At 43.3% G+C, this 15936-nt stretch overlaps 1 protein-coding gene and 1 long non-coding RNA gene across 6 annotated transcripts in view; one reads left to right on the top strand and one right to left on the bottom strand.

The window, feature by feature from the left end:
• Positions 1-2637, bottom strand: part of LOC140633741 (uncharacterized) — a 43756-nt gene extending 41119 nt beyond the window's left edge. For 2 of the 5 annotated variants that reach the window (XR_012031336.1, XR_012031332.1), the window contains exons 1-2: positions 2008-2637; positions 105-197 (exon numbers count right to left, since the gene is read on the bottom strand). This is a non-coding gene — a long non-coding RNA (uncharacterized lncRNA). The remainder of the gene's footprint in view (positions 1-104; positions 198-2007) is intronic. The other 3 variants (XR_012031334.1, XR_012031335.1, XR_012031333.1) reach the window with 2 other exon arrangements.
• The window catches only part of CENPH (centromere protein H), a 31109-nt gene continuing 17602 nt past the window's right edge, over positions 2430-15936 (top strand). The window contains exon 1 of the mRNA XM_072826724.1: positions 2430-2636. Within this exon, the coding sequence (XP_072682825.1) occupies positions 2494-2636 (143 nt within the window). The 5' untranslated portion in view covers positions 2430-2493. The remainder of the gene's footprint in view (positions 2637-15936) is intronic.

Raw genomic sequence — 15936 nt, forward strand, 5'->3', positions numbered from 1 at the left:
TGCCTTTTATAAACACAGACATGCATCTAAATTGTTAGAGGAATTTCTAAGAAATGGAATCATTCTCTACAAAAGCAATTTCTTTTAACATGTAGAGGCCTTGCCTGGACTTGGGCATTCCATTCCATCATACGGATGTGCTGCAGCGTATTCCATCATTCTGCTGGTGACCTTCACATTGCTTTTCCTCTTTGCTCCTACAGACAGAAGTATTTTTCATTAAATAACATACTTTCCTTTCTGTACGCTGGGTTCTCCAGGTTCTGTGTGTGCTAGGTTTTGGCTGGTACTGCCAGGTGACTTTTCAGTGCCCTCAGCAATGTACAAAAGCGCTGGATTTCTCTGCGTCCATGCCAGAGCTGAAGGTAATGATTCTCCATTTCCGTGAATTTGGCAAAAAAATTATCTTGTTGGCTGTTGTAACTTATAATTCTGATGACTAGTTGAATAAATTTTTGTTGACTACTTCCCAATATGTAAGTTTTCCCCTTTTTGTCATTTGCTCTTTTGCCATGCAGACACTTTTAAGTTTTTTGTGATCAAATCTTATTTTTTTCTGTAATTGCTTTCGGATTATCAGTCCTAAAGTCAACTCCATCCCAAAACTGTAAACATCTGAAATTCTAAAATTTACCCATTGAGAATCTCATAATTGCTGATCTTTTCTTGTCAAGTTTATTCCTGGGTTTGTGAGGGTTTTGTCACTATTGTGAATAGGACCTATTTCCCACTTCTATTTGTATTGCTAGTTGTAGTTTTTTTATCCAGCTGACAATAGCCGGATTTGTTTTTAATGGAGTTTTTCTAGGCCTTAAGTCTAAAAAATTTTCCTCCCAATGTTTACAGTATTCACTTGTATTAGAATCTTAAACATAATCGTAATAGACCCCATATTGTTCCAGCTTAAGTGTTCTTATCATTTAATAATTTTGTTGTTAGGCTTTAAGTAGTCTTTGTATCTTAGGACTTTTTCTACTTCTGTTAATTGTTAATTGGCAAGGCTGTGGAAATTCATTTACTTTTTCAGCTTATGATGTGATTAGGGTTATTAATGTGGTATAATCCACATTAGAGGTTTTTTTAAAAAAGATTTTATTTATTCATGAGAGAGAGGCAGAGACACAGGCAGAGGGAGAAGCAGGCTCCATGCAGAGAGCCGGATGCCGGACTGGATCCCGGGACTCCAGGATGAGGCCCTGGGCTGAAGGCAGACACTCAACGGCTGAGCCCACCCAGGCGTCCCTGGAATTTTTTTTTTTTTTTTTTTGAATCACTATAATCTATTACCTCAGTGGTTCTCAAGTGTCTTCCCCAAACAGCAGGATGAACATCACCTAGGCTTTTGTTACAAATAAAAATCACAATAAAAACTTGGGAGAGGCATGTATCAATCTTTTTTTTTTTAAGCTCCAGGATAATTAAGTGTTCTATTAGTTTCAGGCGTCCAACAGTGACCCGTCAGTTCTCTACATTACCGTGCTCTTAGTCCCAGCCACCCAGCAGTCCCTTTTAAGCAGCCCAGCCCATGACTGATTCCTGCCCAGATGGAGAACTACGTTGTCTCGGTCCCAAATTTGGCCTTGGACACCTGACCGGCAACTGCTTAAAAGGATGAGATGGATGTGAGAGATTGGAAGACATCCAGGATAAAATTAAAAATTAGCATTGCCGTTTTTGTGCAAAACAATGAAACCCCATTTTTTTCCGCAGGGGCTCGGGGCTCGGGGCTCGGGGATCGGAATGGCGAGCCTATCGCCTTATTTACGTCCGCGTCTTTGGAAGGGAGCGGGTTACCCAGATCCCGAAGAGGAAGGAAGGGGGGCGCGCACTCGCGAGGCGGCCGAGCAGAACTCGGGAAGCCGGCCCTGAAGGGGGAGGCGGCTCCGCGGGTCCGAGCTCTCAGTTCCCGGGCGGTGGCTGCGAAGCCGGAGCGACGGCCCTTCATGAAAACCTACAATCGGGGATTTACACGTCCTGCATTTTCTCTATGACCCGCTCACCACTCACCTGAAATAAAGCTTCACTGGGACACAGTCGACAAGCTGACGCCTGGGGCTCGGCTGCGAGTGCGAGTCTCGCCGACGGCGACGTCGCCAATCCCGGGTGGGCGTTGCGAGCTCGGCTCCAGCGGCTGCTCCAGGCCACCCGCCCGGCACACCGGGGCCCAAGGCCGCCAACATGGCTCAAAACACCCGCCGCCCCGCAGGGGCCCGGTCCCAGCGCCGGGCACGAACGACCATATTTGTCCGAGTTTTCCCTCCAGGCGGTTCCCGGGAGCCGCGGAGCGTCCCCAACGGCTGCAGCCGAAGCTTAAAACCTCAAGTCTTAACAGTGGTCGTCAGGATGGGAGGAGTAACCACGGCGACCAGGGCCGGGGCGGAAGGGGCGGGCCGGAGACCGGAAGGGGCGGGGTGAGGCGGGAAGGCTTTCCGGGCCACGACTCGGTGGCGGGAAACTCGAGTCGGCCGGCGGTTTCTCTTGGCGCGCGTCAGAATGGAGCGGCGGCCGGGAGAGCAGGCGGCCGGCGAGCCCGCGGACTGCGGCGCGGGAGGCGGGGAAGGCGGGGACGACGAGCCCCCGCAGGGCGCCGGCGCCCAGGCAGCGCGTCCCGAGGCCCGCCTGACCCTGCTGCTCAGGTGCTTCCCGCGGCCGCCGTGGCCCCGAGCGCGCCCTTTGCCCCCACCCCCGGGGCCCGAGGCCGTCGGATTCCGCCGCGGTGGCTTCGTGGCTGCGTCCCTGCGTCGTCGAGGCTCCGTGGGCGCCGGCTCCATCCTCGCGGCGGAGGTTTGCTTCCCGGGACGGCCGGCGGGGCTCGGGGCTCGGGGCTGCGCGGCGGCGAGCCTGCGGCCTAGTCCCCGCTCTGCTCGTCCACGCGCGCCGCGCGGTCCTGAGGCGCCCGTGAGGGCCCAGCCGCCTGGGAGACCTCGCCCCGCCCTCGTGATTTACGGTCAACACCCTTTTCGATCCAGAAGTTTCTTTTGTTCTATTTCCTGCCAGGGGGTTGATGTTTATACTGTTCTACTAAGCCTGGTGTGGCCCCTCAAGCTCAGAAGAGGTGTTTTTTGTTTTGTTTTTTTTTTAAGATCTTATTTATTCATGAGACACACAGGCAGAGGGAGAAGCCGGCTCCATGCAGGGAACCTGACGTGGGACTCGATCCCGTGACCCCGGGGTCACGCCCTGAGGCGAAGGCAGAAGCTCCACCGCTGAGCTCCCCCCTCCGGGGGCCCAAGCGGAGAATAGTTTTTCTGTTTGTAAGGGTTTGGGATTGAAAAAAAAAAAAATTCCCGGGGGCATATTTACTAACACGTGAAAACGATACAAAATTCAAATTTCAGTGCCCTTACGGAAAGGTTTCTTGAAACACAGCTTTCCTGCCACAGGGTCGGAGTTGACAGTGACCGTGTGAATCATATATTTGTTGTTTTCCTCCTTTACAGAAAAAAAGGAAAGAGGAAAAAAAAAAGACTGTTCTAAATCACAGGGGATTTTTTTTCCCCTCCCTCCCCGAAGCATTGTGACTGTATTTCAGCTTTACCGCTACTGTAAAAGGTCTTGGCTAATCAACCTCACAGTCTCACTTTTTTTTTTTTTACAATGTCACTTTAAAAATTGTCTCCTACCTCCCGTATGATGTAAAATATTAAATATATAGGATCACCTTTCTTAAATCTCAGCTAAAAGGGAAAACTTTTTTTAGAGTGTGTTTTAAAATGCCAGCCTACTTTCTTAACCTGTAAGGAATTGTTCTTTTCGTTTGGAATTTCAAACATGAGGATCTTACACCATGATGCTTTAAAAATCCATCTCCTGCTACTTAGCTACTTACATAGGTCTCAGAGTCACTGAGCAGTTTCAGAATTATGAAACTACATGCAGCGGACAACAGCTAGTTAGCATTTTATCCATCAATTTTCTACTTGTTTTATTTATTCATGAGAGACACAGAAAGAGGCAGAGACCCAGGCAGAGGGAGAAGCAGGCTCCATGCAGGGAGCCGGATGGGGGTCATGACCTGGGCCCAAGGCAAACACTAAACCGCTGAGCCACCCAGACTGCCCATTTTCTTATTTTAATGTATGACTTTTCAATTAGTTACAATCGTAGGACAGCTAGGAAACCATATGAATGATGTATCCAAGGATTCGTATATTTGTTGTTTTTCTGTATCTCCTAAGAATGTTATAAACTTTTTAAACTTCTTAGAGTTAAATGTTATAGTGTTTGCAGTTTTTACCAGTTTAATGTTTTTTTTTTTTTTATGTAGCCCATATTTCTTCCAGTGTGGCATATTTTAAAAATCAGGATTTAAAAAAAAAAAAAAAAAAAAATCAGGATTTTAACTTTTCCTCATAATTGCTATTTTCCTACTGGAGTCCATGTTGCATCTTCCTCTGAGGCTTTTTTTTTTTTTAAAGAGATTTTTTTCTTTTTTCTTTTTTTTTTTTTTTTTTAAGATTTTATTTATTCATGAGACACAGAAAGAGAGAGGGAGGCAGTCTCCATGCAGGGAGCCTGATGTGGGACTGGGTCTCGGGTCTCCAGGATCACACCCCGGCCGGAAGGTGGCGCTAAACCGCTGAGACCCCCCCCCCCCAGGGTGCCCTGGAGATTTCATTTTTAAACAATCTCTACACTCACTCACTGTGAGGCCCCAACTCACAGCTGGAACTGAGCCAGCCAGGAGCCCCATAAGTTTGGAGCATAGTTGACACAATGTTAGATAAGTTTCAAGTGTACAACTTAGTGATTTGAAAAGTTTATACATTTTGCTATGTTCCTGCATCTCTCCTATTGCATCACTTTTACAACATCATGGATTGTATTCCTTATGCTCTTTTTATTCCAGTCACTTAGTTATTCCGTAACTGGAAGCCTGTACCTCCCTCTTCTCTTCCCCTGTTTTGCCTATACACCCCACCCCCACCCCATCTTCTGCCTCTCTGGCACCTATCAGTTCTCTGGATTTATAGTGTTGATTCTACTTTTTGTTTACTTGTTTTTTAGATGCCATTTATATGTGGAATCATGGAATTTGCCTTTCTCTGATTTACTTAGCATAATACCTTCTAGGTCCATTGTGTTGTCTCAAATGACCCGACCTCATATTTTATGGTTGCATAATATTCCATGGTGTGTGTGTGTGTGTGTGTGTGTATATATATATATATATATATATACCCAACTCTCCTTATCCATTCCAACTACTGATGGGTATTTAGGTTGCTTCCATGTCTTGGTTATTGTAAATAATGCTGCAGTAAACATTAGGGTACATACATCTTTTCAAGTTAGTATTTTTGTGTTCCTTCGTAAATGCCAAGTAGTGGAATTACTGGATCATAGAGTAGTTCTATTTTTAATTTTTCTTATCTGTTTTTTTGTTGAAGATTTTATTTATTCATGAGAGACACAGAAAGAGAGGCAGAGACAAAGGCAGAGGGAGAAGCAGGCTCCTCACAGGGAGTCCAATGCAGGACTCGATCCCAGGGCCCCAGGATCAAACTCTGAGCCAAAGGCAGATAATCAAGCACTGAGCCACTCAGGCGTCCCTGGTTTTACTTTTTCAAGGAACCTCCATACTGTTTTCCAGAGTGGCTGTACTAATTTATATTCCCACCAATAGTACAGGAGGTTTCCTTTTTACTCTGCGTCCTTGCCAATACTTGTTTCTTGTCTTTTTATTTTAGCCATTCTGACAACTGTGAGTGATATCCCATTGTGGTTATAATGAGCATTTCTCTGTTCATTAGTTATGTTGAGCAGTATCTTTTCAGGTATTATTGGTCATCCATATGTTTTCTTCAGAAAAATGTCTATTCAGGGCAGCCCCGGTGGCCCAGCAGTTTAGCACCGCCTTCAGCTCTGGGTGTGATCCTGGTGACTGGGGATCCAGTCCCGCGTCGGGCTCCATGCATGGAGTCTGCTTCTCCCTCTGCCTGTGTCTCTGCCTCTCTCTGTCTCTGTGTCTCTCATGAATAAATCAATAAAATCCTTAAAAAAAAAAAAAAGAAAAGAAAAATGTCTATTCAGGTCATCTGCCCATTTCTAAATCAGACTTTTTTTGATGTTGAGTTAGATAAGTTCTTTATATTTTTTGGATATTAACCCCTTATAAAATAAATCAATTGTAAATATCTTCTCCCATTCAGTAGGTCGTCTTTTCGTTTTGTTCATGGTTCCCATTGCTATGCTAAAACTTTTTATTATGATGTAGTCCCAGCAGTTTATTTTTGCTTTTGTTTTCCTTGTCTCAAGACACACACACACACACACACACACACACACATATATATATATTTTAAGATCTTATGTATTTATTCATGAGAGACAGAGAAAGAGGCAGAGACACAGGCAGAGGGAGAAGTAGGCTCCCTGTAGGAAGCTGGATGCAGGACTGGATCCCAGGACCCCAGAATCACAACCCAAGCCAAAGGCAGACGCTCAATCACTGAGCCACCCAGGCATCCCCCCTATTGTATATTCTTCCTTTATCATAGATTAATTGACCATATTAATATGGGTTTATTTCTGGAGTCTCTGTTCTGTTCCATTAATCCATTTGTCTATTTTTGTGCCTGTACCATAATGTTTTGATCTCTCCTGCTTTATAGTATATCTTGAGATACGGAATCTTATACGGAATCTTGATAGTTCCAAGTTCATGCTTTGTTGTCAGGATTGCTTTGGCTATTTGGTATCTTCTGTGGTTCCATACAAATTTTATTTTGTTTTATAAGATTTTGTTTATTCCCTTGAGAGAGTGCAAGAGAGCACAAGTGGGGATGAGGGGGAAGAGGAGAAGCAGAGGGAGAAGCAGACTCCTTGCTGTGCAGGGAGCCCGATTTAGGGCTTAATCCCAGGACTCTGATCATGACCTGAGCCGAAGGCAGATGCTTAACTGACTGAACCACCCAGGTGCACCCCCACCCCCACCCTGCCACCGCATACAAATATTAGCGTTGATCGTTGTAGTTTAGTAGAAAGTGCTATTGGTATTTTGGTAGGGATTACTTTGAATCCGTAAATTGCTTTGGGTACTATGGATATTTTGGCATTATTCTTTTAATACATGAACCAGGACTATCTTCCCATTTGTGTCATCTTCATTTTTTTTCATCAGTGTTTTATAGTTTTCAGAGTACAGGTCTTTCACCTCTTTGGTCAAGTTTATTCCTGGGTATTTTATTTTATTTATTTTATTTTTGGTGCAATTGTAATGGTGGTGGTTTTTAAAATTTCTGTGACCTTGTTAATATATAGAAATGCTACTGATTTCTGTGTATGAATTTTGTACACTGCCACTTTTCTGAATTCATTTATTACTTCTAGTATATTTTTTGGTTGAGTCATTAGGGTTTTCTGTGTATAGTATCATGCTGTCTGCAAATTGTGACAGTTTAACTTCTTTACCAATATGGATGACTCTTATTTCTTGTCTGATTGCTGTGGAGAGGACTTCCAGTACTATGTTGAATAAAAGTAATGAGAGTGGAGGTGCCTAGGTGTGTCAGTCAGTTAAGCATCCAACTCTGGCTCAGGTCATTTCAAGCCCTGTCAAGCTCTAAGCTGAGCAGGGCGTCTGCTTGAGATTGTCTCTCTCTCTTCATCCACCCTCTAGCCTGTGCTTGTTCTCTCTCTCTCAAATTAATTCATTACTTTTTTTAAAAAAGTGGTGAGAACTGACATCCTTCTCTTGTTACTGACCTTAGAGGGAAAGCTCTCAGTTTTTCACCATTGAGTGTGATGTTAGCTGTGGGTTTTTTTTATATAAGGCCTTTATTGTGTTGAGGTATATTCCCTCTAACCCCATTTTGTTGAGAGCTTTTTTTTCTTTTTTTTTTACCATGAATGAATGTTGAATATTGTCAAGTGCTCTTTCTGCTCTATTGAGATGATCATATGATTTTTGTCCTTTATTTTGTAGGTGTGATATATGACATTGATTGATTGGCTAATATTGAATTACTCTTGTAGAATAAATCCCACCTGATCATGGTGAATTATTTTTTTAATGTGTTGTTGTATGTGGTTTGCTAATATTTTGTTGAGGATTTTTGCATCTTTGTTCACCTGGGATATATTGTAATTTTCTTTTTTTGTGGTGTCTTTGTCTGGTTTTGGTATCTGGGTAATGTGTCATAGAATGTATTTGGAAGTTTTCCTTTCTCTTCTTCTTTTTTTTTTTTTTTGGATACTTTGAGAATAGGTATTAACTCTTCTTTATTTTTTTTAAGTTTTATTTTTTTATTTTTATTTTTTTTAATAAAATAATTTTTTATTGGTGTTCAACTTACCAACATACAGAATAACAACCAGTGCTCATCCCGTCAAGTGTCCCCCTCAGTGCCCGTCACCCACTCATCCCCACCCCCCGCCCTCCTCCCCTTCCACCACCCCTAGTTCGTTTCCCAGAGTTAGGAGTCTTTATGTTCTGTCTCCCTTTCTGATATTTCCCACACATTTCTTCTCCCTTCCCTTATATTCCCTTTCACTATTATTTATATTCCCCAAATGAATGAGAACATACACTGTTTGTCCTTCTCCGATTGACTTACTTCACTCAGCATAATACCCTCCAGTTCCATTCACGTTGAAGCAAATGGTGGGTATTTGTCGTTTCTTTTTTTTTTTTTTCAATCTTTTTTTTTTTTAATTTATTTATGATAGTCACAGAGAGAGAGAGAGAGGCAGAGACACAGGCAGAGGGAGAAGCAGGCTCCATGCACCGGGAGCCCGACGTGGGACTCGATCCCGGGTCTCCAGGATCGCGCCCTGGGCCAAAGGCAGGCGCCAAACCGCTGTGCCACCCAGGGATCCCGTATTTGTCGTTTCTAATGGCTGAGGAATATTCCATTGTATACATAAACCACATCTTCTTTATCCATTCCTCTTTTGATGGACACCGAGGCTCCTTCCACAGTTTGGCTATTGTGGACATTCCTGCTATAAACATTGGGGTGCAGGTGTCCCGGCGTTTCATTGCATCTGAATCTTTGGGGTGAATCCCCAACAGTGCAATTGCTGGGTCGTAGGGCAGATCTATTTTTAACTCTTTGAGGAACCTCCACACGGTTTTCCAGAGTGGCTGCACCAGTTCACATTCCCACCAACAGTGTAAGAGGGTTCCCTTTTCTCCACATCCTCTCCAACATTTGTTGTTTCCTGCCTTGTTAATTTTCCCCATTCTCACTGGTGTGAGGTGGTATCTCATCGTGGTTTTGATTTGTATTTCCCTGATGGCAAGTGATGCAGAGCATTTTCTCATGTGCTTGTTGGCCATGTCTATGTCTTCCTCTGTGAGATTTCTCTTCGTGTCTTTTGCCCAATTATTGGATTGTTTGTTTCTTTGGTGTTGAGTTTAAGAAGTTCTTTATAGATCTTGGAAACCAGCCCTTATCTGATACGTCATTTGCAAATATCTTCTCCCATTCTGTAGGTTGTCTTTTAGTTTTGTTGACTGTATCCTTTGCTGTGCAAAAGCTTCTTATCTTGATGAAGTCCCAATAGTTCATTTTTGCTTTTGTTTCTTTTGCCTTCGTGGATGGTTCTTGTGGCCAAGTTCAAGAAGGGTGTTGCCTGTGTTCTCCTCTAGGATTTTGATGGAATCTTGTCTCACATTTAGATCTTTCATCCATTTTGAGTTTATCTTTGTGTATGGTGTAAGAGAATGGTCTAGTTTCATTCTTCTGCATGTGGATGTCCAATTTTCCCAGCACCATTTATTGAAGAGACTGTCTTTCTTCCAATGGATAGTCTTTCCTCCTTTATCGAATATTAGTTGACCATAAAGTTCAGGGTCCACTTCTGGGTTCTCTATTCTGTTCCATTGATCTATGTGTCTGTTTTTGTGCCAGTACCACACTGTCTTTTTTTTTTTTTTTTTTTTTTTTTTTAATTTTTATTTATTTATGATAGTCACAGAGAGAGAGAGAGAGAGGCAGAGACACAGGCAGAGGGAGAAGCAGGCTCCATGCACCGGGAGCCTGACGTGGGATTCGATCCCGGGTCTCCAGGATCGCGCCCTGGGCCAAAGGCAGGCGCTAAACCACTGCGCCACCCAGGGATCCCGAGTACCACACTGTCTTGATGACCACAGCTTTGTAGTACAACCTGAAATCTGGCATTGTGATGCCCCCAGATATGGTTTTCTTTTTTAAAACTCCCCTGGCTATTCGGGGTCTTTTCTGATTCCACACAAATCTTAAAATAATTTGTTCTAACTCTCTGAAGAAAGTCCATGGTATTTTGATAGGGATTGCATTAAACATGTAAATTGCCCTGGGTAACATTGATATTTTCACAATATTAATTCTGCCAATCCATGAGCATGGAATATTTTTCCATCTCTTTGTGTCTTCCTCAATTTCTTTCAGAAGTGTTCTATAGTTTTTAGGGTATAGATCCTTTACCTCTTTGGTTAGGTTTATTCCTAGGTATCTTATGCTTTTGGGTGTAATTGTAAATGGGATTGACTCCTTAATTTCTCTTTCTTCAGTCTCATTGTTAGTGTATAGAAATGCCACTGACTTCTGGGCATTGATTTTGTATCCTGCCACGCTACCAAATTGCTGTATAAGTTCTAGCAATCTTGGGGTGGAGGCTTTTGGGTTTTCTATGTAAAGTATCATGTCATCGGCGAAGAGGGAGAGTTTGACTTCTTTGACAATTTGAATGCCTTTACTGTCTTTTTGTTGTCTGATTGCTGAGGCTAAGACTTCCAATACTATGTTGAATAGCAGTGGTGAGAGTGGACATCCCTCTCTTGTTCCTGATCTTAGGGGAAAGGCTCCCAGTGCTTCCCCATTGAGAATGATATTTGCTGTGAGCTTTTCGTAGATGGCTTTTAAGATGTCGAAGAAAGTTCCCTCTATCCCTACACTCTGAAGAGTTTTGATCAGGAATGGATGCTGTATTTTGTCAAATGCTTTCTCTGCATCTAATGAGAGGATCATATGGTTCTTGGTTTTTCTCTTGCTGATATGATGAATCACATTGATTGTTTTACGAGTGTTGAACCAGCCTTGTGTCCCAGGGATAAATCCTACTTGGTCATGGTGAATAATTTTCTTAATGTGTTGTTGGATCCTATTGGCTACTATCTTGTTGAGAATTTTTGCATCCATGTTCATCAGGGATATTGGTCTGTAATTCTCCTTTTTGGTGGGGTCTTTGTCTGGTTTTGGAATTAAGGTGATGCTGGCCTCATAGAACGAATTTGGAAGTACTCCATCTCTTTCTATCTTTCCAAACAGCTTTAGTAGTATAGGTATGATTTCTTCTTTAAATGTTTGATAGAATTCCCCTGGGAAGCCATCTGGCCCTGGACTCTTGTGTCTTGGGAGGTTTTTGATGACTGCTTCAATTTCCTCCCTGGTTATTGGCCTGTTCAGGTTTTCTATTTCTTCCTGTTCCAGTTTTGGTAGTTTGTGGCTTTCCTGGAATGCGTCCATTTCTTCTAGATTGCCTAATTTATTGGCGTATAGCTGTTCATAATATGTTTTTAAAATCGTTTGTATTTCCTTGGTGTTGGTAGTGATCTCTCCTTTCTCATTCATGATTTTATTAATTTGAGTCTCCTCTCTCTTCTTTTTAATAAGGTTGGCTAATGGTTTATCTATCTTATTAATTCTTTCAAAGAACCAACTCCTGGTTCTGTTGATCTGTTCCACAGTTCTTCTGGTCTCGATTTCCTTGAGTTCTGCTCGAATTTTAATTAACTCTCTTCTTCTGCTGGGCGTGGGGTCCATCTGCTGTTTTTTCTCTAGCTCCTTTATGTGTAAGGTTAGCTTTTGTATTTGAGTTCTTTCCAGTTTTTGAATGGATGCTTGTATTGCGATGTATTTCCCCCTTAGGACTGCTTTTGCTGCATCCCAAAGATTTTGAACAGTTGTATCTTCATTCTCATTAGTTTCCATGAATCTTTTTAATTCTTCCTTAATTTCCTGGTTGACCCTTTCATCTTTTAGCAGGATGGTCCTTAACCTCCACGTGTTTGAGGTCCTTCCAAACTTCTTGTTGTGATTTAGTTCTAATTTCAAGGCATTATGATCTGAGAATATGCAGGGGACGATCCCAATCTTTTGGTATCGGTTCAGACCCGATTTGTGACCCAGTATGTGGTCTACTCTGGAGAAAGCTCCACGTGCACTTGAGAAGAATGTGTATTCAGTTGAGTTTGGATGTAAAGTTCTGTAGATATCTGTGAAATCCATCTGGTCCAGTGTATCATTTAAAGCTCTCATTTCTTTGGAGATGTTGTGCTTAGAAGACCTATCGAGTATAGAAAGAGCTAGATTGAAGTCAACAAGTATAAGTGTATTATCTAAGTATTTCTTCACTTTGGTTATTAATTGGTTTAAATATTTGGCAGCTCCCACATTCGGGGCATATATATTGAGGATTGTTAAGTCCTCTTGTTGGATAGATCCTTTAAGTATGAGATAGTGTCCCTCTTCATCCCTCACTACAGTCTTCGGGATAAATTTTAGTTTATCTGATATAAGGATGGCTACCCCTGCTTTCTTTTGAGGACCATTTGAATGGTAAATGGTTCTCCAACCTTTTATTTTCAGGTTGTAGGTGTCCTTCTGTCTAAAATGAGTCTCTTGTAGACAGCAAATAGATGGGTCCTGCTTTTTTATCCAGTCTGAAACCCTGCGCCTGTTGATGGGGTCATTAAGCCCGTTCACGTTAAGAGTTACTATTGACAGATATGAGTTTAGTGTCATCATGATATCTATTCAGTCCTTGTTTTTGTGGATTGTTGCACTGAACTTCTTCTTAAAGGGATTTTAAGAGTCCCCCTTAAAATTTCTTGCAGAGCTGGTTTGGAGGTCACATATTCTTTCAGTTCCTGCCTGTCTTGGAAGCTCTTTATCTCTCCTTCCATTTTGAATGAGAGCCTTGCTGGATAAAGTATTTTTGGTTGCATGTTCTTCTCATTTAGGACCCTGAATATATCCTGCCAGCCCTTTCTGGCCTGCCAGGTCTCTGTGGAGAGGTCTGCTGTTACCCTAATACTCCTCCCCATAAAAGTCAGGGATTTCTTGTCTCTTGCTGCTTTAAGGATCTTCTCTTTATCTTTGGAATTTGCAAGCTTCACTATTAGATGTCGAGGTGTTGAATGGTTTTTATTGATTTTTGGGGGGGGGGAATCTCTATTTCCTGGATCTGAATGCCTGTTTCCCTTCCCAGATTAGGAAAGTTTTCAGCTATGATATGTTCAAATACATATTCTGGCCCTCTGTCCCTTTCGGCCCCCTCGGGAACCCCAATTAAATGTAGCTTTTTCTTCCTCAGGCTGTCGTTTATTTCCCTTAATCTAACCTCATGGTCTTTTAATTGTCTGTCTCTTTTTTCCTCAGTTTCCCTCTTTGCCATCAACTTGTCTTCTATGTCACTCACTCGTTCTTCCACCTTGTTAACCCTTGTCGTTAGACTTCTAGTTTGGATTGCATCTCATTCAATTGATTTTTAATTTCTGCCTGATTGGATCTAAATTCTGCAGTCATGAAGTCTCTTGAGTCCTTTATGCTTTTTTCTAGTAGCTGTATGATAGTGCTTCTGAATTGGCTTTCTGACATTGAATTGTAATCCAGATTTTGTAACTCTGGGAGAGAGGACTGTTTCTGATTCTTTCTTTTGAGGTGAGGTTTTCCTTCTAGTCATTTTGCTCAGTGCAGAATGGCCAAAAAGAAGTTGTATTGGGAAAAGGAGAAAAAGAGAAAGAAGGAAAGAAAAGAGAAAAAGAAAAAAGGAAGAAAAAAAAAAGAAGAAAAAGAGAAAGAAAAAGAATGAAAGGGAAAAAAGGGTGGGGGAAGCAAACAAATCAAAAAGCAAAAAAAAAAGCCACGGGGGAGTATCTTCTGATTCTGTATACTTTAAGTCCCTTGACTTCCCCTGGAACTTGTCCTTCTAGCTGGTCCTCTGGGGGAGGGGCCTGTTGTGCTGATTTTCAGGTGTTAGCACTTGGGGGAGCTGCTCTGCCCCCAGCCTGGTGCGGGGCTCAGTGGGGGTTGTTTACCCCGTGAGGCCCCAGGAGGAACAACCGCAGTGGCCTGGCCAGGTCTGGAAACCTGGATTCAGCTCCCACAGGAATTCCGGAGCTCTCCATCTGCAGGGCCTGGAGGCTCCGGGGCGGGGCCGCTGATCTGCTCAGCTTGGGGCAGGAGCGTCCTTGCTGTCCTGGGCCCTCCCGGCCTTTGCCTGTCCCGGGGGGCGGCCGGATCCTGGGCTGTGTCCCTGCGCCCTGTGCTCCCGGCCTGCGCTGTTGGATTCGTGCTCCGGCCGCGCAGCCGCCTCTCCCCGGAGCCGCCGCCCGAGCCCCTCCAAGCTGCTCCGGTCCCGCCGTGCGCGCTACAACCCTTAGGGAGCTCGGCGCACTCTCCCGGGGCGCAGGTGTCTGTTAGTGTCCCAGGGAGCCCGAGGGCACCCCCGCCCTCCTGGGTCCTGCTCCAACTCCCCGTGAGCCCCTTTCCGCCCGGGAAGGTCGGTGCAGCTCCTGCGTCTCCGGGACGAGGCTCTCCTGTCCTGGGGACACTCAGCCCCGGCCTCAGCCCGGCTCCTCGCGGGGCCCCTCCCCGTTGGAGGCCTTTTGTTTATTTCTTTTTTCCTCGTCTTCCTACCTTGATAGAAGCACGAACTCTTCTCACTGTAGCGTGTCAGCTGTTCTCTCTTTAAATCTCAGGCCAAATTCGTAGGTTTTCAGGATGATTTGAAGGTTATCTAGGTAATTTGGTGAGGACAGGTGATTTGGGGACCCTACTCTTCCGCCATCTTGCCCCTCCTCCCTTAACTCTTCTTTAAATGTCTGGTAGGATTCATCTGTGAATCGCTGTAGTCCGAAATTTTTTGTTTTTTTTTTTTTTCTTCAAAGATTTATTTACGTATTTGAGAGAGAGAAAGAGAGCATGATTGGGAGGGGCAAAGGCAGAAGGAGAGAGAATCTCAGGCTGACTCGACACTGAGTGGAGAGCCCGATGTGGGGCTTGATCTCACAACCCTGAGATCAGGACTGGATCCAAAACCCAGAGTTGGACACTTAACTGACTACACAAGCCAGGCACTCCTTTTGGTAGTTTTTGATTACCAATTCAATTTTCTTCTTTCTTTTTTTTTTTTTTTTTAAGATTTTCTTTATTTATTCATGAGCGACACAGAGAGAAAGAGAGGCAGAGACACAGGCAGAGGGAGAAGCAGGCTCCACACAGTGAGCCCGACATGGGACTGGATCCCCGGTCTCCAGGATCACACGCTGGGTTGCAGGTGGTGCTAAACCGCTGTGCAACTGGGGCTGCCCCCAATTCAATTTTCTTATATTGTAATTGACCTATTAAGGATTTTTAATTTCTTCCTGGTTCAGTTTTGGAAGATGTGTGTTTTGAGGAATTAGCTATTTCTTTTAGGTTGTCCATTATTTTGGCATATAATTTTTCATAGTATGCTCTTATAACCTTTTGTATTTCTGTGGTGTCGGTAGTTACTTCTCTTGATTCTGATTTTATTTATTTGGATCCTTTCTCTTTTTTTCTTGATGAGCCTGGCTAAGGGCTTATCAATTTTGTTCATCTTTTCAAAGAACTAGTTCTTTGGTTTCATTGCTTTTTTTTTTTTTTATTGTCAGTGTGTCATTTACTTCTGCTCTGATCTGTATTATTTCTTTCTTCTACTCACTTTGGATTTTGTTCTTTTTCTTCTTCTTTTGCTCTCTTTCTTTGTGATTGATGAATCTAGTGTTTTGTTTGGCTTTTTTCTCTTTATTTTTTGTGTTTCTATCATTGTGGTTACCATGAGGTTCATATATAAGATCCAAATAAATAGCAGTCCATATTAATTTGGTGGTCATCCACAAGTTCAAACACATCCTAAAAAAAGCAAAAACATGGGGATCCCTGGGTGGCGCAGCGGTTTGGTGCCTGCCTTTGGCCCAGGGCG

The sequence above is a fragment of the Canis lupus genome, chromosome 5 (genome assembly GCF_048164855.1).
Source record: "Canis lupus baileyi chromosome 5, mCanLup2.hap1, whole genome shotgun sequence".
In the NCBI taxonomy this organism is placed as follows: Eukaryota; Metazoa; Chordata; class Mammalia; order Carnivora; family Canidae; genus Canis; species Canis lupus.